Raw genomic sequence first — 25,224 nt, 5'->3', positions numbered from 1 at the left:
TAACCTCGGGACAGTTTATCCAGGAATCCTTTTATGACACCATAAATACATCACAAAACACGCAGAGATATGAGACCGAAGGTAGGCAGATTTCCCAGGAGAAATTATTTCTAGCAGAAAACAAGAAAGATTCCCTAATAAATGCATCGTGTTTTCTTAGCTAGGGAAACTGGAAAATTTTCCTGTGAGCATCTGGGATGGGATGTTCTTACCCTCACTGTCAGTCAGGATGGACAAGTTCATTCACATCAGGAAACGTTTGGCTCCTGAAGTTAATAAAATCCTCTGCTACTGGAATGGTTTTATGAAATCTTTTAGTGGGTCTGCAGGAAAGCAGTGATATTTAGGGTTTCTTTCAACTAGGATGTATTAACAGCTATTAATACACTCACAAACTAATGGTTAATTAAATCTAAGAGACGTTAGACTAATTGTGCACGCAGGGATGTTCAGGTTTTGTTTCTGCACAGTAATTCCTAAGCACTGGCTCTGTCCTGTGACCATCCTCATGCACTATGCTTGTTTTCTTGCTCCCACCAAAACCAGCTCAGAGGCATTTCAACTCCTTGTCTGTTTAGAAAGACAACAAGAAAGAATAAATGCAATGAAGTTCGACAGTATTTGGTGTCTACTCTCAAGCTCTGCCCATCTAACATTTTCACTACGATGCTTGCCACGATCCTCGTATTGCAAGGAAATCCTGACTTAGCCCCTTAAGTCTCCAAAAATGAAAAAAAAGGCAATAAAAATTACACTCAACAGCAGGACAAGCCACTGCTATGTAAAAACCATCGTGTTATTCCACATCCAGAGGGCGACCAGGCAACTGTCTTTAAAAGAGCCTGCAGCTAGGGAACACCACTGCGCGTCCGGGGAGGGAAGTCTCATCCAAATCTCATCGGGGAAGTTTTCCCAATGGTTTCAACACAGGAGATCTAAAACTGAGAGGCAATGCCAGCCTCCCACATCATTTCCTTGCATGCTGCTGCCTACAGATACTCGCTTGGCTTCCTGATATGGCTGGGAAGGACGAACCTAAGCCTGGAGGGATTACCAAGAGACGCTTCTTGTGAAGTGTGACCAGGAGGAGAAGTGGTCAAGTGGCAGCAAGCGGCCAAAACGCAAGCAGTGGTCTCTCCAAAATGATTAGTGTGGCAACGAGAGCCACAGGTGGGGCTGGAAAGGACTTCTCTTCCAGACTAAATACTGGTGGTATGAGTATCTGAAGAGGAGGAGGATGGAAATGGTTCTGCTGCACAGCAGGACTTGACCCACCGACATCTCTCCGGTACGTTTCTCACTCTCAGGTATTTAAAGCACTCACCAACAAATAATTTAAAACAAGAAATGCAATGAAAAGTCCAGGTGCATTTGAAAGTTTTCACCATAAAGAAGCTTAACACCACGGAGTTTAGGTGGAATGACGCACGAAGGCGACGTCCTGCGGGGCTGTCAGGGTCACTGGTGGGTGGCTGTCCCCTGGGGTGGCATCACCCAAAGCTCCCCTTTTCATAGAAATCCGTGCTTTAACACTGCAATGTACATTAATGCTCAGCCAGTCACACAAATCTGAGGATGAAAGTCGCAGACTACGCGTTAAAAAACAAAGCACGGTGACGTTGAATTACCCTATATATTAAAAAGCTCATTTAGCGACGTTTAGAAAACTATGCAGCTAGACAAAATGTAAAAAGACACTTTATGTACAGGTCTACATGCATAAATAAGGATTAAAAATAAAAGGAGGACTGAATTTGTGTACGGTGAACATATTTCCATTTGAAGGCTGAGAGACTCAACAGCGAGCCAAGCAGTGACCTGAACCACATCTGGAACAAGTCGCCGTGAGAAGTCAGGGCACACGATGGTCAAAATCCAGATGAAGAATCGGTACAACTCACCCAGCAGGAGCAGTTTGTGTTGATACAGTTTTTGGGCTGTGGATATCCGGGTTAATTGTTGGGGAATTTTACTGAAAAAAAATAAAAAACCCTACAACGTATACATCAAACGCAAAGGACTTGAAAGCGTGCAAATCAGCAGCACATCTGAAACCTCCCAAAATATTCAGCCGTAGCAATGCACCTGTTTTCACTGACCTTGACCTGAGAGTCTCCAGTGAACGCTAACAAAAGGAAGGAGCAGCAAAGGAGCCGACACAGCCAGCTCTGGAGACAAGATCTCCCGCGTCAGCAAAATGTGCGGCACGGAATTGACACTTTCAGCACCATTCATCCGAAAGACGAAGAAAGGAGACGGGTCTGGGGGGAATTACACACGCACACCCTTCACGGTGTAGCTCTTCAAGCTCTTCTTTTTATTCTGTAACGCTAACAGAAGCGGAATGGCAAAGACAGCATCATTTTCTCCTTGCCAAGCTCACTGAGTTGACAAAGTAAAATGCACGTTGAAGATGCAGATCAATGGAGTAGGTCTGCAAAGCTCCAATACAGTAAGAAAAAGGATGGAAAAAAAGAAAAGAACTGAAGGAATAACAGGTTTTGCATTGTTTTGACTTTTCTTTTTAGGTGTAATTTCAAAATTCAGTTTTAAATGATGCCATTTACCCCATCAAGTGGGATCAAAGTCAAGAATCGCAGAGCACCTTGCAACTCATTTTACATTAAATCAGTCCAAAGCGCAAGGAGGTGAATCAGCAAGTAGAGAGATACCCAAAATTTCCAGCTCCCCCCAAAAACAGATCAAGAATAATTCATGACATGTGGGATTATGCCAGCAGAAACCTAAGAGTTCCCAATTTCTCCCTATAACATAGGGAGTGCAAGTGCACTCAGTGGGCAACGATGCCCCAGCTACTACTACATTGATTTAATTATTTTTTTCTAAGATGAAAGGAAACACACATTCCTAGTAACATTAAAATAAAAAGTAGGAGCTGAATGTTTTATTTTATTTTTAAATCAACCCAACCCACACACACCGGCAGAGGCAACCCCAGAAAAAGTGAACGCCAAAATTCTGTGCCAGGGAAGAATCGGGCAGGTGCTTGCTTCGAAGTGTTCAGTCTTTTTGTAGCATTTTGGAGAAGAGCCGACCAAAAATCACTACGGAACAGCCTCAAAACCACCTACTTAGCAGTGAATAAATGCATGAACACAGTCTCTCGGCAGAAAAAGTCCCGATGCACCTCAAAAAAAAAAATCAACCTGCCTGTGACAAGTTGAAGTGCAGCGTTAGACATCAATTCCCTGCCTCCCTCAACAGACAAAGGGATCCAGAATGCCTTTTACTATGCTAAGATGTATTTGGTGATGGAAAGTGTTTATTCTGAGCAATGGAAACAGATCCCAAGACATTGGTGACAGCAACTGCAACACAGGTGAAATATTTACACGCAAGATGGCACCGAGGGCTGCTTCCAGCTGTCTGCACTTTCATTTTTTATTTTTTCCTTCGAGGTGGGGCTGTCACATCCATGCTGCCATCAACGTGGCCTCTCCTCCGGCATATCTGGCAAGCAAAACACCGAAAAGCAGAGCAGGAGGTGGCCCCCACGGGGCACGGTGCTGCCACACCCGGCCCTGGCTGGATGCAGAGGGCCAGCTGCCAGCAGGACTTTGTCCTGCTCCCCGTCACGCCAACGGGGCCGTCCTGCCAGCTTCCCACCCACCTTCCCGGCCGCTTATCGGTGTCCCCAGCTACAAAAGTGCTGCAAGAGATTGTCTTGAAAGCCTTGATGAAGTCCACGTGTTCAGCCGCTGCTCCTTTCACGGCCAAGGCCGCCTCAGGCAGCAGCTGAGGCGTCCCAGCCTCTTCCCAACCCCAAACCCTCCCAGGTCCCTCAGCCGCTCCTCACAGGTCTTTTACTCAAAGATTTTCTCAAAGCATTCGCTTTGGGGGCGCTGGCGATGAGGCATCCCAAAATGGCGGGCTCACACCAGGCCATGTGGGAGTTTGGCGCTGCCCTGCTGTGGATTTCCCTCCCCTGCGCCTTCCTGAAGCTGTTCCTAGTGGCAATAACATCGTGTCCTGTGAGACAGGGATTTGGGGGATGCTATTTTCTACGAAGCCCCAAGAGGGAAGGGGTTGGGGGTTCTTGTGGGGCCACAAGCCTTCCCTCGCTCCTCAAAGCACAGGAGTATGAGGTGGGATGCCTCAGCCCCACAGAACACCACCTCAAGGCCCAAAAGCTGTAAAAATCGACTCAAATCTTCCCCTATAATGTTGAAAGGGGAGTGTGCCCCCAGCTTTGGCCCCGGGGGAGCTTCCTAAGGAGGGGGCTGCAGAGTGGCTGCATTTCAGCAGCCCAAACCCCAAAACTGGGGGAAGTTTTTCAGTCCTGGTCAGGAAACCTTAGGGAAGCCGGTCAGCTGGAGGCAGGAGGGCACTGCCTGCATCTGCTGCTGTAGGGAAATGGTTCATTTCCCAGTGAAACACATCAAAAAAATCCTGTATTTTCCTAACTTCCTCTTAGTATCCATCAAATCAAGGGCTCCGACTTGGTTGTAACGTTCCCAAAAGATCAGATCTCATCTCAGCCTAACTAAAAAAAGCCTAACTTGTGTCCCAGGCCCTTCCCCAGCTTCGGAGCCCTTCTCTGGCCACGCTCCAGGGCCTCGATGTCCTTCTGGGAGTGAGGGGCCCAAAGCTGAACCCAGCACTCGAGGGGCGGCCTCACCAGGGGGACGAGCACCTCCCTGGCCCTGCTGGCCCCACTGCTCCTGTTGAGCTCATCACTTACCCAAAGGCCCCATCCCATTTTCCCCAATAAGGTGGGAAACACCCCATAACGAATCACTATCACATAATTAAACACATGCTTTAGTTGGGTTCTTAATTTAAGGACAGGTGTGTCACAAACCAAGTTGCTCCTCCAGGAGCCCCCGTACATGCAGGGCCAGGCTGCATTAATATTCCCTTTCCACATCCAGCAGAGACAAAGCTCACCTCCCCACAGCCATAATTAATCCCCCAAAATGCTTCATCACGACGAGACTCTCGGATGCCTCACGTAACAGCCTCCTCCTCGTTTATTTTGTTTACCCCAAGCAGAATTACCACTACTGAGGCATTTCAAACGACACGCATGAAATCCCAGGCATCCGAAGGATGAATTATATTTACCAAAAAGCACCGATTTCACGTTATCTGTACACACACACACCTCAGAAGCAGCAGCTGGAGCTGGGTTATTCAGATGAGAAACGTGCTTCTAATGAGGGGGCTCCTGTTAGCTCCAATCCAGCAGGCAAGCGCATGTGTGGCTCTTCAAAGAAGGGAAAGAGCAGGGCCCGCTTCAAAGAGGCGACTTAAAGCACTGCACACAGCAGAGGGAGGATGAGCAGAAGGGATTTTCACCACACAGTCCCCACAACTTCACACCAGAGAGTTTTGTAGGGTGGGGAGTTCATGTGGGCACGCCAAGGGCTGGCTTTCCCTCTTCCAAGGGAAACTTGTCTCAACAGAGGCAATGCTGTCGATGGAAGGCAGGAACAGAAGCATCTCGGTGCCTACAGCATCAGAAGTCACCGCCAGCGTTGTGGTTCAACGCAAATAGCTGACAGGCAACTGGAAAGCTCTCTGAGCTTCCTCAGGTTTATGGGAAGTTCAGACATGGCATCAGCAGAATGCAAAAAATGGATATTAAGGGGAGAATTACCCTCCCTGCCCTCGACGCCGTGCTCGATGCCCCCCAGGGTATGGTCCTGGCCCTCCAGGCACGCTGCTCTTCTTCAATCCAGATAAAAGAAGGGCTCGTCCGGGATTTGAACCCGGGACCTCTCGCACCCTAAGCGAGAATCATACCCCTAGACCAACGAGCCGCTGCGATATTGCTCCTTTGAGCACGCGTTACGCCTTCCAGAACAGAAAACCAAAGCAATTGGGTTACGTGGCCTTACAGGGTGACGTTAGGCTGCACCACACAGCTGTAATTACGCCAGCCTGAGATTCTGGAGAAGGCTCAGTGCTTCTGCTGAAACCAGCAGTAATCTCCTCCTGTCCTCAGCAGCCAGCTGCAAAGTCACAGGGGACATGATTAGCACTAAAAAACAGCCTAAAACCCCCCCAAAAAACTCCAAACCCTTTTAGGTATGTCCACAAGCTACTACATGCGACTACACACACATTGCTCTGCTCTTTTTCTGCATGTTGGAAGCAACACACAGCCCAGAGCCTGCCATCTGGCAGCAGATCAGACCAAAGGCTGGCTTATCCTGATCACAAAAACCACAATAAACTGGTCAAAAGAGCAGCTAAAACCATAGCACACCGGTTTGAGCAGTCACCGGTTTCCTGTTGACTCTTCAGCTGAAAAAAAAAAAAAAAAAGAAAACCCAGACACTACCTGCTTTTTAAATGAAAGTCTAACCTGAAAATCCGTACTGCACTCAGCGTTAGGGCGTTGCTTCTATTAATGACATGTGAAGCTCACAGAAGATCGATCCATTGATAAACATCAATAAAAGGAAACGTATTTGACACATCTGCATCGAAAAGTGTGAGAAAGCAGCCTTAGTGACCACACGCAGCTGATTTTCACCTCTTCTAGCCAGAAGATGCTTCCTGCCACAATTTCTGCTCGCCCACCATGCTCACACCAATCAGACAACGCTGGTGGCATTGCACTGACACACCAAAAACCACCCAAGGACAAAGCACACAGCCTGAATTCTGCTGCAATGCTTTTATCATGATGAACAGTTTGTTTTTTCCAACTACCTTTGTGCCAACACCGCCAGCTCCAAGAACAGGGCAAAGGAGCTCACGCGTCTGCGTCCATCCATCCAACTGGCTCAACTTGGAGCACAGACAAATTCGTTTTAGATATTCTACACTAGTCAATGGGATTTCTTTCTTGTCCAAGCAGGCTACAGGGACATTTCCTTCCCAAATCAACCTGGAAAATAGAAGAGGTAGAGAAATCCCCGCAAGGAAGTGGTTCAAAGGCTCTGGATGCAAGGAGGCATAACATTTCTTTCTCAGCATGCATAGGGGAGATCAATTTCCACCTAATTCAGCATATATAAAAGAATTAACTCCTTTATAAAAACCCCTTACCTGAATGAAACAGATCCCTTCCTAGAACTGTCACTGTTTTATAAACACACACTTTAACCTTCCAGGTTGATTTGATAAAGCAAAGTCAGCAGCATTTTTATCAGGGAGCAAAAGTCTGGATCCCTCAGCGCACACATTTCCATGCTGGGTTGGAGCGATACCAGCACTGCTACCCTTGTTCTTCCCACTGAAGACTTTGTATCACTCATTAAATAACCTCTAAAATGAACCACTGCCCCGATTTGAGTATGAAGCATCACTGTTAAAACAGTTTTTCTGCTTGGATTTGGTACAGCTTCATTTGTCTGACCTTCAGCTAACCTTGCTGCCTGACACGTCGGCGTGAGGTTGGTCACCAGCCACTTCTGCTTGGAGATCCACACACACCATTTTTCCCCAGGTCTCGTAGAAAGATGTTCATCAGCATTCTTATCAGAGCACATCTTGGCTCTGGGGACTTGTTCTTGTACCACAGGCACCCCATTTTTGCCCACAAGGAATCCGTGAGCCACCACAAGAAGCCAGCATCGCCCTGGTTTCACCGAGGGCAAGTTGTGCCTGACTGATCTGGTGGCCTTCTGCGATGGGGTGACTGCACCAGTCAACAAGGGAAGACCGAGCAATGTCATCTACCTGGACTTCTGTCCTTTGACGTGGTCCCACGTGACATCCTGGTCTCCAAATTGGAAAGAAATGGATTTGAAGGGTGGGTCACTGAGTGGATAAGGAGTTGGGTTGATGGTCAACAGCTCCATGCCCAGGTGGAGGCCGGTGACGAGCGGTGTCCCTCAGGGATCTGTCTTGGGACCAGTGCTGTTTAATATCTTCATCAATGACATCGATGATGGGATTGAATGCACCCTCAGCAAGTCTGCAGATGACACCGAGCGTCCAGAGGGCCAGGAAGGTGATCAGAGGGCTGGAGCACCTCTCACTGCCACCTTTCAGTATTTGAAGGGGTCTTACAAAAAGATGGAGGACTCTTTACTCATGTAGAGAATGACAGGACAAGGGGGGGATGGTCTTAAACCAAAAGAGGATAGATTTAGATTAGACATTAGGATGAAATTCTAGGGTGGTGAGGCAGTGAACAGGTTGCCCAGAGGAGCTGTGGGTGCTCCATCCCTGGAGGTGTTCAAGATCAGGTTGGACAGAGCCTTGGCCAACAAGATTTAGTGGGTGGCATCCTTGCCCATGACAGGAGGTTGGAGTTAAACAATCTTTAAGGTCTCTTCCAACCCGAGCCATTCCATTATTTCCTGCCCGGGAATCAACTTGAGGTCTGCCTGTGTCAAGGACACCTTGAAAGTCCTAAGGAACGGGTATCTGTAACATCAAGAAACTCCCAGCTTGCTGAGCCAGGAAATTCAGCAGCCTCATTTCAGGCCACGCTTCTCGGAGCTCGCTGCCAAGTCACCCCTCAGCTCAGCGTGCTTGTCCAGTGCTCTGACAAGTGTAAAAGCAAAAGAAAAAAAAGTGGATTTTCCTGAAACTGGATTTTCACATACGTGCTCTTTGCATCCTCGTCAGGAGTAAGTCTGAAAATATTCAACCCTTCTGACCGACGACTCAAGCAGCTCTTCTCTCCTTCACGCACCCTTCACCACGACACACGTCTCCCTTTCCAGTTTTCCCCAAGCAAATAGCAGCTGCCAGATCTGCCCAGCCCTTTTATAGCCGGGTACACAAACTTTCCCCGGCGGATTCAACCCCTGCAGAACATTTCACCACCCTCGAGGAGTCCCGCTCCGTATTTCCACTCCTCTTCTGCTCCGCAGAGGGTTTACAGTAACTCACCGAACGCATCTCCGTGTTGTGATGAGAAGTACCCTTTTCCTGCCACTCCAACTCATTATTTCGGGCAGCTTTGCTCCAGCTTGTCCTTCGGAGTGTTTACTCTTGAAGTAGCCACTTATTCTCCACTAAGATAAACTACGCTAAAGGAAAATGCTCTTGAATGTAAACAGAGATATTGAAGCAGAAGGCATTTCAGCCAATTTGGAGAAAATCTGCTTCTAACTTACATCAGCACCGAGTAAAACACGTAACAAAAACCTGGAAGGGAGGCAGAGCAAGAAACCATACCCCTTTATCACCAAGCCCCATCCCTGACATGGAGCGTAACCGTTTCTAAACACAGCCACAGGTCTTCATCCTCCTCCTGGATGCAGGAGGATCCCGAGGGAATTCAAGCAGAGCAAGCTTCACCTGCAAGAAACGCGTGGCAGCAAACTGCAAGCCTGAATCTCGGCCATCTTATTGCGGAGCAGGTCTCCTGTAAACACAGAGCCAAGCAGCTCCCCTTATCTCCTGCAGACAAACTCCTCCAAGCGACCTTGGCACACGGCTTTACGAGCGATCAGCTGCTGTTCCCTGGCAATTTGTGCTTCCACCTGCATTTCATTCCAAGGAGGAAAAAAAAAAAAAAAAAAAAGCAGAACTAATTTACCTGCTCTCTGGCTCTGGTTATGCAAGGCAAGCTGCTGAACTGGCACGGGTCAGCGGGTGCAAGTTTGGATGTTCTTTACAAGGTGCAAAACGCATGGGATTGTTATATTTATAAGTGAAAGGGGTTTTAACGCAGTATATATGACACACCCAGTCACAAAGTTACTCAATTTAAACTAAAAATTGGTATTCTGAATTCTTGGTGCAATAGTGGAATCGTAGGAAAGATCCCGGAGTCATTAGGGTTGGAGAAGCCCTCCAGGATCATCTGGTCCAACCACCCCCTACCACCAATGTCACCACCAAGCCCTGTCCCCAAGCACCACGTCCAACCTCTCCTCGAACACCCCCAGGGACGGGGACTCCCCCACCTCCCTGGGCAGCACAAAGCCACGAGCACAGACCCGGGTTCAAACAGATATCGATGATTTTGTCAGCTCTTGGCCTTCCACTTGATCAGGAGCTTCTCCTTCCTAAAGATCAGGAGCTTCTCCTCCCTCCCTAAAGCCATCAAAAATTACTAAGCAATTTTCTTCCTCGCTTCAGTTTCAAGCACGCTTTTAGCCTGGCATTTTATTACGCATTAAAACGCTCTGATCCCCACCGCCTGCGACAAACGACTCTCTTAAAGCATGAAACATCCTTAACTCGTGCCCGAACAATGATCCTCTAGCAATGCACACGGGGAAAAAAAAAAAAAAAAAAATCCAGACAACATTAAACAGCGAGAAACGCACCCACCATAAATCACAGCGCTGTACAGTTTGGGATTAGGATGAGTTGCCACTAGCAACAGAGCCCAAAAAAAGAAATCAATTCTCTCCCTATATATAGAGTCCTCGGAGCCTGCAACGGAGTCAATGTTTTCAGCAATTTGTCTCGGGGAAAGTATTAGCAAGCCAGCATGTGAGCAGAGAAACATGACAGCCAGACGCAAAACAACCCTAAAACAAGGTTTTTTCTCCCTTTAAACAGAATAATAATAAAAAAGAACAACTGGAAAGATGCTGATGAGAGCGAATATTTCAGTCTCCCTCTTCATAATAAAGGCAGGCAGTCTTTACAGCAGCAGTGTTTACAATAAATATGACAAGTGGTTTTCTAGCTGACGTGCATCTCAAATTATCACTGATCTTTTTTTTTTTTTTGCTTTAAATGGGGAAACCAAACAACAAAAGAGACAATTTGGACACGTGCAAAGGTATTTCTGCTGATGGCTTACCCAGAACTGATTCGTCACATTCAGCGTGATTTGGTGTTTCTCTAAATACCAGCACGTTGAAATTCCGAGGTTACTGAGAGCTGCAAGAAAACGGGGGTGTGACAAGTCCCTTTGATCCCCCCCCCCAGCACCTTTCATCATCCAGGCAGCTCGTTTCAGCCTGGAGCTGCAAAACGTTTTGCAGGAGGCAGCGACAGAGATCTCACCTTGCTCATCTGTCACATTTCGGGGATCTTGACGGCGCCTCCCAGCTTCATTACAAACATTTCCTTCCTTCCTTTACCTTTAGTTTCAACGCATCCACTTTTTCCGTAAATAATGCACTTCACAAGGCTACGTTTTCAGCAGCATTGACAGAAGTCAAATGCTTTGTTTTAATTCATACAACAAGAATTACCATCACGTTTTTTCCTCGTAAAAGGCAGATGCTGTCCTAGCAGTGCATGTTCCATATCCTGGGTTAGTTTTATTCATTTTTTTGGGGAGTGCTTTTTAGTAATCCACTGGAAATACGCAGTCCAAACTGTAAAAATTATCTGTAGGTAATTTATCTGTATCTTGGCTTATTCCTTATGAAGTTCCTTATGAAGTTTTGGGGCGGGAACACAAGATAAAACTGACAACAACTGGAGGAAAGGAAGGAATTTCAGGTGGTGTCACCCCAAAAGCCAGGTGAACCAACCCAGCTTACATCTCTGAATGCAGATCTCAGAGTAAGAAGGCAGATTCACCACGCAGCTCTGATGAAATGCTGCTGGTCACAGGGTTTTTTTTGGATATTCAGCCTGGTCATACAACAGATGCAGGAATGGGATCCCTCAGGCACTCAGAAATGCGGTTTGCACGATCGTCCTCACCACCAACCTCTCACCAAAGCCTTTCCCAGCCAAAATAATTCAATGCTACATCATTGTTAGAGGCTGTGGTCCACACACATCGTGGAAAATCAAGGATCTCTGCCACTGTGAGCACCTGTTCCAGCCAAGCCTCAGTAAAGTCCCCCTGTTCCCAGCTATTCGGGGATTTCCACCTTCTCTGAGCCAGGTGGGACTTGGAAGAAGCCACAAGAGAGACACCAAAACTGACCCCAAATTCGGGAAGCATGGTTCTTTGTGGCAAAAAAAGAGCAAAGGAACAAAGCACGCTCCTGGAGGCAGAGCACCTGCTGGGTAGAAAGGGAAAAAACACCCTAGGGTTTCCTTCCCAGGGCTGGCAGGGCACTGCCTGTCCTTGAACCAGGTCTTCTCACCTCGTTTCTGGAATGAGGGGAAGTTCTTCCTTCTACCCATTTGATCTAGGAAGGGGCTGTGAATACAAGCAGTCATTTCCAGGGCTGCTTTGATGGTTCCCTATCCAGGGAGAGACAAGACAGAGAGTCCAGCCCCATCTTTTTTTCCAAAAAAGCAGAAACTTAAAGTCTACTGCCACCCAGCCTCTTGGAAAGGACATTTAAAAGGCTACAAGAAGCCTTTTCTTCTTGCCACTGGCTCTTCTTCACCTTGCTTCCTACCCACAGCAGCAGCAGCTGCTACAAACACCTGGGCAGGGGAAGGAAAATCCTCCCCAAGGGCAAACACAGCTCGAGTGCTTCAGTGGGAATTCAGAAATCAGTTTTTCTTACACCTGTAGTGGAAATTCCTTTATAGAAAGGGAACTTTTTGCAGCACCACCACGCAGTGGGACTATTTTCCCTGACTGAAAAGCCCCGGGAAAAGCAGAAGTGAAGCAGGGGAAGATAAGGCAGAGTGTTTCAAACATCAACAAAATCGGGGCCAGCCCTTCCCTAGCGTAAGGTTGAGGTAGGCAGCTAATTTTAGGAAGGAAAAAAAATAATGAAAGGGTGAGCAGATCAACTTCTGGAGCGGGCAGATCTGCTTCAGGCACTCACAGAATGGTTTGGGTTGGAAGGGACCTGGAAACGTCATCCACTTCTGGGCACGGACACCTTCCACTCCGTCAGCTGGCTCATGGGAGAGTAGAAAAGATTTGGGATGTGTCTGGATTCAGGAAAACATCTCCTGGGCTGTAAAGATCCCATCGGGGTTCTTGTGAGTGTCATTAACTGGACAGGAGCACTGCAGCACCGCCAGGTGAAGGACTTGGCATTAAGCAGCTCCAGCAACCAGAGAACATCAAAGCAACCAAGCTATGGGAGATGAAAGCAACAGGCTCCATAACCTAGCCCACGGTGTTTAAAAGACTTCCCAAAACTCAGAATAAAGCCCGCTTTCGACAGCCACAGCCCCCTGAGCTCTCCAGCAGTGGCAAACCGTGGCTGCAGGTCACAGAAAGTGTCTGGACTTTGTGTCCAGACATCTCCAGGACATCAGGAACAGCATCACCGCCACCATCCTCGACTTCAGGTCCCCCCAGAGATGGGCAGACACCAAACATCAGCTTCAGCCATCAAAGATTTACAGCCACTGAAGGTTTTCAAGTGACAGATTCTCACCTCCTGGGTGAAATGCGTGAGCTTCAGGTGTGTACAGGAACTGGATTCTACATCCTCCCTGGTTTTCTATGCAAGGTTCAGAGCTACTAGCCAAAATCTGCTTTCCCATAGATTTATACAAAGCTGATATTAATATTTCAGAAGGTTTTTCTAGCCCACGTGAGCATCACGGACATCATTTATGCGCTGCGTAATTTTGACAGGTGAGAAGTTTTCGGGCAAAAGCTGCCCTGAAAGCCTGCACGTTGCTCAGCCCGTCACACCAAGCACTTCTGGGCCTTTCCCACAGGGAAAAAAATCAGAGCCCAAAGTGAATCAAGGCACTTTAAGTCTATCACCACCCATAAAGCTCGTGATGTCAAGACTCAGCACCTCCCAAATCGTTATTCCACTTCTGAGCTCTTTGCTAGTTTTGTGTATTTCAGATGCAAGTGAAAAAGCCAATATGAACTTATTTTACTGCAACTCCTTGCAGAAACTGCTGAAAATAATTCTCTTTCACCTCTTTAACTGTTTAGGAAAATGAGGAATATCAGGAATTGCTACAAATTCCACCAGTAGACCCAAAGATATTGGTTACAGAAAGCACTGCGGCACCCACAAGGTATTAATGTGCTGCTATATGGAGAGCTGAGGTCCTTTAAGAGCAAGGAAAACGTGAGATTGGCCAAAGATGTAGAAAGGAAACCAAATCATGAGCCTTAAATCTTTCTGATCACAAACTCACCCATCTTTCTGCTGGTACACCTGAAAATAGTAACAAAAAGCACTCCCCTTCCCCTCACCCTCTGGATTCTCAGTTTCACAAAGATTTATTGCCTGCTTTTGTATGGAGAAAGGAAAAAATCACCTAATATAAAAAGATTTGCAAACAATCCAAGGATAGCTTCAGTAAAAAGAATGGCATTTGGTTAATGACGAGGTCCTGAAAAGCAGAACACCCAGCTCTAAAAACACACGCTCATCCACGTTACCTGGCTTGGAGGTTTGCTATACAGATGTGTCACTTCAACAGCACCCTGATAAAAAAGCACAGCCCCATTTAATTGTCACCTCCAGGGGCGTTAAAGGGAAGAGGGGAGAAAAAAAAAATAGTGTTATGGTCCTCTAAGCAAAAGTGTGTGGATGCTGCTGGCTTCCTTATCGCTCATCCTCATCTAGAAGGTCCAACCTCTCTGTCTCCTTGCTCTCCAGTGCGGTCCCACAGCTCCTGGCCTTCTAAATTTATCAATTTAGAGCGCAAAGCCAGCAAGATCTGCTCCCCAGTCTCCCGTCTGGACATAATTTCAGGTACAGGCTTGCATTAAATAAACATAAATCACGCCAGCGCTCACGGGGGAACGCAGCAGGCTCGTGTCAGCCACCCAATTATCTCCCCCAGAAAAATGATTTCCTCCCATCCGATGCTGGGGAGGAGAAATGATACTGGGGAGGAGAAACCACGGCTGTTCCTCCGGTTAAGAGGACAGGGAAGGGGAGCAGCTGTGGCACAGGATGGAGGTGGAGCAGGGAGAGGAATTCCCGCTGGGGAGATACCTGGAGGCACGTCTGGTTTCGAAGAGCATCCGTGTGCTCTGGGAATGCCAGGATAATAAATTACCAAGAGCTTATCACCGCGTGCTAATGCTGTAGAAGCTGGCAAAATAAACTCGAAGATCCAGGCTTCGTTGTGATTTATGATAAAAACCCCTCGATGGGTCTCTCCGTTTGTTCATTCTTCCTTCTGCTTTGGATGGAACTGAATATTGGGGGTGAATTCGGTAAAAGTGGTGTTTCTGGGTCTATAAACTGTGTGTTTATAGAGCTGGGGGATGCCAACGCCGCAGCAGATCTTGTATAGGAAGTGTGAACGCTCTGCCTGCGTGCTGTGCCTCTCACACAGCTCCGTGGGCTAAAAACACGGGGAAGAACGGTAGAGGAGGGAGAACATAAAGATAAAAATCAGAAGCAGGACTTGTTTTTAAGCCAGGTGTTCCCAGGCAGCTAGATTTACCTGCCATCTGATTTAGCCCACCTGGATCACATGGGGCTGATGAGAAACAACCACCCAAAGTCGTGATTGAAAGACAGGACAGGCACCCGGGGCACAATTTGGGTTCAATTTAAAAAAAATAAAATAAAAAAATAAGGCCTTCATTTCTGTCTTTCTAACTTTCAGAATTAAAACCAGAAGTATTTCTTCCTTAAAAAAGAGTTTGGAGTAATTCCTCAAGTTTCCAGCCATCCCTAACACCGCCAAGAACATCTCCCAGAGAATAAAAGTTCATTCATTCTGCTATTTAAACACCTTCAACGGTACCTTTGATCTGGGATCATCTCAGAGTGTCATACCCTCAGGAAAAATCGTGGCTTGTCTGGGTTCTCTGAATGCCTGACAGCACCCACCCAGACGTGGGGCGAGGAATTTTTCACCCCACTCACAACGCTCTGACAAGGAACGGCTCCAAACATCAGGAATCTGGGCAAATCTAGGGGTAGCATCCGCGTTTACTGCAGCAAGTGGGGAAAAAAAATAGATTTCAATAGAGTTTTAATTAGTTTTCTCAAGCATTAAATGGCAAAATTGCATTTATTTCTGAAGTAATACAACTGAACTCGTACCAGCATTAATTCAATCAAAAGACTAACTTAATGCACTCTCTGATTCATTTAGCAAGCTGTTGCTAAAACTTTAAAACCTAATAAAGCACACACACGAAACCCCACTACTTGGAGCTATTATAAAACTGTAATTCATTGGGAGCACCCAGCCTGGAATTGCTTCGGTTCGTGCTGAAGCTGATGGGGTTTTACAGCACATTTTTATGAATATGGGCACAGGGCAACCTTTTTTGTGTGTGCTTTTATACAGAATGAAAGACCTGGAAGATTAAATAAGCTCCCTGACTTTAATATATAGAATTTTTTGTTATTTTTTTTTGTCTTAGTCATCAGAAAACTGAACTGACAGCCACAACATAAGGCGAAAAGCCCCCCAGGAGCAGCACTGACCTCAGGGAGCAGTCGGGAAGGGGTGCCCGGCGATGCTGCAGTCAGATAACCACCCTAATGTAGCCTCTGCCCCCAAAAATTCTCTGCTTTCACCTCCACCACGAGCAGGGGAGGTGCGATCTGATAACACCGCTTCCCTCAGCTGTCAGGACAAGCTTCCCACTCGCTCGCCCTCGCCAGGCGCAAAGGATTTCAAGTCCCGACGGGAGACGGGACCGGCCGCTCCCTTTTGATCCCGAGTTCCTGGAGCCGCGTCAAATCCAAATGTTAAAAAGGAAATTTCACACAATTCGAGGCAGCTTTTGTGAGATGAGATGCAGACGGAGCCCGGTTAGACCTTTTGGTTAAAATATAACCACTTCAGAGGGAGCAACAGCTATCCCCTTCTTACTATGCAAGCCCCTTAGGACAGAGGCATCTTTCTATATTATTATTATATAATAATATATTATAATATAATAATAATAATATAGATATAATATCCTTCTCTGGAGATATTCAGGCTGACCTTGCAGGCACCGTTTACGAAGCCTCCGTGCAGGTTTAGCTGGGAGGCTGAAAGCCCCATCTGCAAAAACCGCTCGAAGCGCCACCGGCAGAGGATGCGAAAGCTGCCAAATTCACCTTTTTCCCACCAAACGAGATGAAACAAACACGACAGAAGAGCGTAGGGAATTAAGGCAGGCTACGCTGATTGTGTCTGGAATGATCAGAATGCCCTTCCTCTTCCCAGTGCCGTGACGTTTGTGGGATGTCCTGGACGCCTCCCGTTCCCCTTCCACGTGGGGTTTCGGAGGTAGGGGCTGGGATTAAAACCACCCAGACCCTCGAAGGGAAAAGCCCTGCTTATAGGATTTGGTCCAACGGGTCCCAGGAAGGGTTTGGGGTTCCTTTAAATTGCCTGTGCCATATTCTGAGACAGCCAGGTAGCTTGGTTGAGCGACAGCTCCTCCTTGCACGGTCACACCACCAGCTCGCCACCGCTGCTTCTCCGGGGCTCTGCCAAGGAAAACCCTGCTGGGAACGATACCAGGGTAAAATCCAGCAGGAAAAACACCACCCCCACCCCTGAAAGGTGAAGAAATCCCTCCGAAAAAAAGGAGGCGTTCAGTCCAAACTGACAGCGCAGCGCCTAGCAAACAAGCCGTGCATTGTACCAGCAGCAGAATCCTCTTTTTATTATCTTCCAAGGCAAACACGTCCTAAAGGCTGGAGTGCTCCTGAAAGCCCGTAAAGAAACGAGCCCTGAAATTCAGGCTTCCAGAGCGAGCGTTGGCACCGCGTCCCTAAACCAGAGCTCATTCATATGCGAGCCTTAAAGCCAGGAAGTGGGGAAAAATATTAATTTTTCTTCTTGACACGAGTAAGAAGTGGATCGGTGCTCTCTGAAATCGCTGCTTCTGCTATAAAAAATACAAAGGACATTTAAAACAAACCTCCAGCAGCTCACCAAAAAACTCTGAAGCTACTTAGAAATATCGAAACAGGAGATCCATTACGTTTTATACGCCAGGGATTAAAAAAAAAAGAGGGAGTGTGGTCCATTTCTCAATTTTGCTGTGCCAAAATAGGCTTGAATCCTTACACTGTGGCTATGTTTATACTGAAACCTATTTTTTTTACTCAAAACTTGGACTTCCACACCCAGTAGGCAACATTTTTATATTTTTTTTAAATGCATTCCAAGCTTCCCTCAAACAGCTCCAGTCAAAACAGCACCAGATTTTTTTAATTCCGTCAAGAATGCGAGGATCTCATTAAATAACTGCCTAATTACAGGTAACGTGCCCAGACCGCAGATCCTGTGGCATCTTGAACTGGAATATTATTCAGAAGCAACAACCACCAGCTTTGGAGAGGGAAAAAAAAGCTGAAATTTCTGCCACACGAGTACTCCAGCGAAGAATTATGCCGCCTGTCTTCAACTAATTAAGAGAGCTCGGAGAGAGGAGGAGAAAAACCCTCACAGTACTGCAACAGGCACTAGTGGTGACAAAGATCACCCTGAGAGGAAAGAAATCCATTCAACTCTGAAGAAAATTGCAGGATTTAAAGAAATTAAAAAAAAAAAAAGCCTCTAGATCCTCTAGATCTAGTGGTTGTGCAAGGAAAACCTTTCCAAGCGAGTCAAATTAAAACTAATGTAATATTTTCTGTACTGTGTTCTTGAGCTTTCCTCGTACCTCTGCTGTTTTCTGCTTTGTGGAGGTGCAGCAAGGAGAAGCTGTTGGCACAGAGAGCTGCCCTGCTCCTCGTTAAATAACGCCACGGACGTCAGGTCTGCTGGATGGAGCAAGCAACCTTGGAGGAGAAAGGAAAGGTGACGGCGAAGGATGAGTTTCTGAGCAGTACGAAGGGGAAAAAACGAGGGTATCTTTATGAAAAAGCCTCCCAGCCATTGCAGCGAGGAAGTTTTGAACGGGAATTTAGAAAAGGGTTTTATCAGATACCCCCTAGCCAGAGGCAAACCAGCTCTGGAGCCCAGGATGGGGTTGAAGGCTGCGAGCAAATTGCATTCCCTGCAGCTGGGGAGCAGGAAGCACAGGACGAGGTGAGCTCCTCACCACCACCTCGCCTCAGGGCAGGAAAAGGAAAAAAAAGGAAAGCTCTCCTAACTTTTCAGGATCTCTGAGCGGATCCTAGTATGTATTAGTGTCCATACATACAAATACAGGTTATTTTCCAGCTCTTTTTCCAGTTCCTTCTCCTCCTGCAGCACCTCCTGCACTGCGACGAGACTTCAAGGCAATCAGGGCTGACAAATCTCTGATCTGTCGTGTTTAAAACTGGAACCGGGGCTGGTTTCTCCTCCAGTGAGCGTTGCCATAAACCTTATCAGGAACCTACCGCTGCAGTCAGCACGATTCCAGGAGCTCAGGCAAATTCCACGGGCGAGTACAAAGTATATTCACAGCAAAAGGTCACACGCAGCTGGGCTAGGGAGAGCCTAACTCGGTCCAGAAAAGGACACGTTACAACTAGCACCAGCTAGCTAGCTGCAGGCACACATTCATTCACGTTTTGGTTTGGTTTTTTTCTTTGTTTCTGCCTTTTTTGTGTGTATTTTTTTTCCTTAAATCCATCCTGCTCACCCAGGCTTGTTAGGGCAGAGGCGAGACAGGATGTTAGAGGTGTCCAAGTGCCGTCCTCGTACCGGGAGCACAAATAAAATCCCCCTCGGAAACAGATGTGACAGCCAAGGAGTAATTAAAATTCACAATCAGAACTGGGTAAAAGAAAGTAACAGGGGAGAAAACCAACAAAATAAGTTGTCTGGTTGGAAGGAGGGATCGACCTTCAGAGGGCAGACCTTTGGAGGAGAGCACACGCTGCACGAAGGCAAGGGACAGGGAAATTTAGAGGAGAAGGTGGCTTTACCCCAAAAAAGATGAATGAACGTAGAGGATAGATGCTGGACTGGATGATGAGAAGAAAAATTAAGGAGGGAGGAACCACAAGGACAGAAGAGAGGAAGGAATAGGCAGCACCTGAACGTATTTGCAAGCATCTCTGGGACACGCAAAGATCACGAGCCTATGATTTTGGCAAGTCCTTCTGCACCAGGCATCTAGCTGAAGCTGAGGAAGAATTAAATTTGGTTCCCCAGCCACTCATTTCTCTCCCACTAGCAAAAATGCTCACGGAGCCACGCAGCCAGCAGCACCAGGGGATGGATTTACCTACAAGCAGTCCCATTTTGGGGACGAAAACTGGGAAAGGTGTGTTTGCAAGGGGGTGGAATCCCGAATCCACACGGCTCACCCAGAATGAGAATCCCTGTGATCCTACAGGGCGACAGCAAAAAAAAGGTGGGGAGCGGAGCCAGCCCTTCAGCAGCAGCCCAGACGTTAGAGAGGATTAAAACTGCCACGTAACCACAGCCTCGTGTTTGCTGGCAAAGCTTGAAAGCAAGGAAAGAAGACAAAAAAAAGACTTTTTGAGAACGTAATATCAAAAACTGCGGAGGTTCGAGGAGTTCTTCTGGAAGCCAGGCCTTGGGATGACGTCCAAGGTGAAGCAAGCATCACCTACCGAGTTTGTGGAGCCTGCAGCATGCACGGACCTCACAGAAACCCCAAACCCAAGCGTGGATCACGTGGAGATCTTTACATTTACCAATTAAATAACGCAACGTCTGAAGCCAGCATAAAATATAGGAAAAGTGCCAACACCTCGGAGAAATTCAGCCATTCACAGCCCAGTTGGCCTTTGGAAAGGAGATGAACTTGCTCCCTAGAAGAAGCTAGGGGTGGGCAGACCAAAGAAGTCCTTCCAGCCATGGAGAAGCTTCAAAGGATGCCCGTTTTGCAGCGAGAAAGCTTAGGTTGACCTTTTTTTGGGGGAAAAATGCACCTTTCTCCATCACGGCTGCAGAAGGACGATCTTTTTCTAGTCACGCCAGCGCGGATCCACCACATGAAAGGCGGTGCTGGCTGCAGGGAGCTCGAGAAGATAAACACACGCCATGCCTAAAGCCGAGCCAAGGATCCCAAAAGCATCCTGAAGCCCTCGTTCCACGAATTCCCCGGCACCGAGCACGAAGAAACACAGCGCAGAGCCACGCCGAGGTTATAAACACAGGAAGGTATTTTTAAACCCGTTTCGCACAAGAGTCTTGTCAAAACACAAGGCAGTTCGGGGGACTGCCGTGGATGATGCAAATTTTCTCAGAATCTGAGAATTTTAGGCTGTGCCCAAGGTTGTCCAGCACCCCGGGAAGCTTTGAACCCAGCTACCTGCTTTGCCAATTGTAGGTGTGATTTCCACAAGCAAAATACTCTGCCTCTTCTTCCCAGCCTGCGTGACCCGAAGCTACATCCTCGGCGTGCAAAACGCTGCGTTATCGCTGGAAAAGAAGATGGATTTGAGATTGAATGAAACACCTCGGTTTGGGGGATGCGCAGCCCTCCAGGAGGTGAAGCATCTGCGGAGAAAAATCCAGTTCCACCTGCAGAAGGAACCCCGTTTGGAACAACCAGCAGCTCAGCCTTCATCCCCTCCAAAAGGGGCTCTTTAAGCCTTCCAACCACAACCATTTAAACCGGCGCTGAGCTTTGCATAAAAAAAAAATAAAAAATATATCAAAGCTGCTGGAATGAAAAGTATGTTTATGATCTGGGGCATTGCCAGAAGTCATCCAGCTCCTGCTCCGCCAGACAATGGACGTCTTTTGCTGGAACTCATCAGGGAACTTTCTGATCTTTTCCCTCGCATCTCGTCTTCAGGACAGAATATTTGAGGTTTTGTATAAAACCGGCCCGAAATGATATTAAAAAAATGTAATGAAGAGCGTTGAAGCCCAGACAGACACTCGGGTTTATAAATAATGTGTACAAGATTTCAACGCCTCCGTTTAGAGGCTAATATATACAATAATTATTTGTAGCAAGCTCACATTTGGAAATATGAATTTGTAATCACCAACTTGCAAACCACGCATGCAAAGCTTCCCGGTGCCGCTCCAGCAGCTGAGCGGAGCTCAGAGCAGCACAAACCAGCACGAGGCTGTGCCCTGCCCGCGCTTGAAAGCTCAAACGGGGCTGCAAAAGGACCCCAAATCCCTCAAGTTTTGGTAAAAAAAAGCAGGATTCGGGTGAAATTTAAGACTTTGGGATAGCGGTAGGGTGCTTTCAGCAAGCTGCAACCAAGCTTCTCCCACCGGTGACACGCACAGACCAACGTCACATCATCCTCAAAACCCTCCTCAGCTGTCTTCAAATGGAAAAGGCCCCAGCACCACAACCTCAGATCCTTTTTTTTTTTTCCTCCCAGCCGTCGTTTTTAAGCCACAATTCCCCCGTTTTCTCGCGCTCCGCCACCTGCTATCCGAAGGAACCGTGGACACGACGGAGCTGCCACCTCCTATCGCATCACGCCACGTTTAGGGAGTGCTTCAATCCCTAAAAACCACACAGTGCTTCTGCAAACACAGACTGAAACACCGAGCAGAGACTACGGACGTTTCATGAGCACATCAATGAACGAAATATTCCAACCCCACGGCTCAATCCACAAATTAACATCAGAACTCAAGTCGCATTGAAGGCAAATATTTTAAGGCAGCGTTTTCACGTTCTCCTCTTTTTATACCCACAGGTTCAGGGCAGCTTTCAGCAGTCAGGCTGCAGTGATTATGAGCACCTGAAGGATAGGAAACGCTAACAAAACCTGGAGTAGAGCAACAGGACCCGGCCCTAATCATCTAAAAATAATCTCCTATCCAGGGGGGGGTAGAAATTCCTTAGATCTGTTAGTTATTACTCAGCATTTGCTGGTAAAACACTGCACGGATGATTATTTTGATCTAAGGAGATGAAGGCTGGGATCTTTCCCCTGCAAAAAAAAAAAAAGGGTTTTGATATCCACTGCAGGCAAACAGGGGAGGGAAGAGCCTTGTCCCTCTGATTTATTAGGGGAGGGCGTCGTGACAGCGAGACAAACAGCACGCCAGCTCTCAGAGCGGCCACATTTGCATTTTAGATGGCAATATAAGGCACAAAATCTGATCAAAATCTGATTTAATTAACGGGTGGGAGACACGCTGCCAAAAAGAGAAGGGCAGCAGCAGCCCCACGACCCAATACTTGACAGAAAACCCTAAAATTTCTACAATTTGATCCTCTCCAAGCGCAATCATTAATCCTCCACCTAATGCTGGGTAGCCACTACCACCCTATTTCATGAAAGGCAAAGTTTGGAGTTAAAGAGGAGCAAATCACATTAGTTAACATGAATAATAAAAAACTAATCACACGACGCCGTTGACGTAATGCAGATTTTCCCCTATTGCACCGAGTTTTAAATCATAAATGCAAATATCTTGCAAGTTTCTGGTATTAAAAAAAAAAAAAAAAAAGGCTTTTTTTTTTTAATCTATCTATTTAAAAGTGCTGTTCAAAGCTCTTTCTAGCAAGATGTAAATCATCGGTGGTTTTAATGCATCCGTAATAATTGTAACAGCCTCTTACGGGCAGTAAATCAAAGTCTATTACACAGAGAAGCACTGCTGAAAAAAAAAAAAAAAGTGCTTTTTCTGTGTTATTTGTGACTTCTTTAAAAAAAAAAACATTTCCCCCATTGAAGCGAAGAGGAAAAAAAAATAAATAAAAAAGTGTTTGCATTGTGTTAGCTGCAGTTATAATTTCCAGCTGTGTCAAAAACTTTAACAGCCTCAAAGCAGGAAATCCAAAGAGGAAATTCCATCGTCAGTTCCTGAAGTTTTGTAACTCCAGCCTTCTTCCAAAAAAGCTGGATCTTAAAGGGAATTTCGGCCGCGGTTCTCTGCAGCCTTACCTGACGTCCTCGAGGAGCTCACATTCTGCCTGGTGCTTGGCCTGAAGCTTTGTCATCTGCTCGACCTGGATGTTTTTTAGCTCTTGTGTGACTTTCACCTGAGAAAACAACGAAACAACAAACCATATGAATCTTCCGTGGAGTTTAAATCATATTTTTTTTTCCCCATTAAGATACGATTTCCCTCATTTATTTTGAAATTGCACGTTTCGGGGCAAAACTAAGGCACAGAGCGAAGAATTAAGGGTGAAAAGAGGCTGAATTCAACGCACGCTGCCACCTGAGAGGGCTCACACACCACAGGAATCTCACGCTTCGGCCCCAAAATTAACGAAAATGCCGTTTTATTCTGAAAGATGCCAGGAGGAGGAGTGCCCGATGGGTTTTTAGAACAAAAAAAGCTTGGAAAAAATAAAATATCTGGGCTACGGGGGGGGAAAATCGACAGCGTGTGTATGTTTAGTGCTTAGGAGCAAGTTAAACAATTTTAAAATTAATTAAGATTTCAAAAAAAAAGATATTTAAAGAATTTCCTTTAAAGGCAGCCCAAAAATCACGGTGGTTCTCAATGCTGCATCCAAATAACCCTTCGGAGGGAGGCTGTGGTCCTGCTGCAATTTTGTGCTCATTAAAACCCCAAATCCCATCAGCCCGGCACCTCCTGGCAGGTATCAGGAAGGATTTGGGTTCAGAACGACCCCATGGGGCTGTTTGCTCTCTTTTTTTTATTAAAAAATGGAGATTTGGGCATTAAAACCCCTCGGTGGTGACAGGGGATCCTCCTGCTGGCTTGGAGGCATCGCCGCAGCCCCTGCGCATCGGGGAGGTCGGGAACGCCTCGCGGTGACGGTAATGGGGGCAGGAGGACCCCAAACCCCCTTCCCCTTCCCCAAACAGGGGGAGGAAAAGGAAATCGAGATCCTAAAAGCCAGGAAAAAAAACCTCCTCGGCTCCGACGATTCCCCGGCAGCCAGCCCCCTGCCACTGCACCGCGAAACAACAAAAAACAGGGAGGGGACGACACAAAACCGGGGGAAATCGCACCAAAAAACGGGGGAGCCCACCCCGCCGCAGCCCCAAATGGGGCAATATGACAATGAGGACCAAAGGCACGGATCCCAAAATCCTAAAACCGCCCCCCCACCCCCTCCTAGTGGCTCCCAACCCCATACCCCGCTCGCTGTCTCTGGCTCCCCCTCTGTCCCCAGCAGCTCGATCCCAAAGCGCTCCGTCCCCCTATACCAGCACCCGCACGCAGCTCGGGTCCCCAACCACCCCCAAAAATCCCAAATCGACACCTCCCCCCCTCGCCGATCCCCCAAAAAGCAAACCACCCCCAACCCCGCACGCTGCAGCAAGCGGAAAACCCTCCCCTGCTGCCGCCACCTTTTGGGGTTTGCTCCCATCCCACAAACCCTACAGGTTTATGGCCACCCCTGCTCACCCTCATCCTCGCCACCCGGACCCTAATATGGCCGGGGGGGTCTCCCCGCTGCCGCAGACCCCTCTCTTGTCCCCCCCCACCCTTTGCAGGCCACCGCCCCCTCCTCTCCTCGCCCACCCCACTGCGGCCCCAATTCATCGCTGACCCCCCCTCATCCCTTAAATCTCCCAGCCTGTGAGATCCTATATCCACCAACCCCATCTTTGTGCCCCATATAGCAGCCAGACCCTATATAAACCCCACCAGCCCTCATCCAAACGCAGCCCCAAAATGCAGTCAGCACTGCTGGTCCCCAATCCCATATAGGATCCCATTTAGGATCTCCCCTCCATGCCCAAACGCAGCCCTAAAACG

The 25,224-nt window shown here is 47.4% G+C and overlaps 1 protein-coding gene across 1 annotated transcript in view; it reads right to left on the bottom strand.

Moving 5' to 3' along the window:
* Positions 1-25,224, bottom strand: part of FCHSD2 (FCH and double SH3 domains 2) — a 137,866-nt gene that overhangs the window by 111,217 nt on the left and 1,425 nt on the right. Inside the window, exon 2 of the mRNA XM_082751882.1 lies at positions 23,427-23,524. Within this exon, the coding sequence (XP_082608008.1) occupies positions 23,427-23,524 (98 nt within the window). The remainder of the gene's footprint in view (positions 1-23,426; positions 23,525-25,224) is intronic.

Source organism: Aythya marila (genome assembly GCF_965140915.1).
Source record: "Aythya marila genome assembly, chromosome: 1".
Lineage (NCBI taxonomy): Eukaryota > Metazoa > Chordata > Aves > Anseriformes > Anatidae > Aythya > Aythya marila.
The sequence above is the reverse complement of the archived record's forward strand: the minus strand, read 5'-3'. Positions and strand labels throughout refer to the sequence as shown.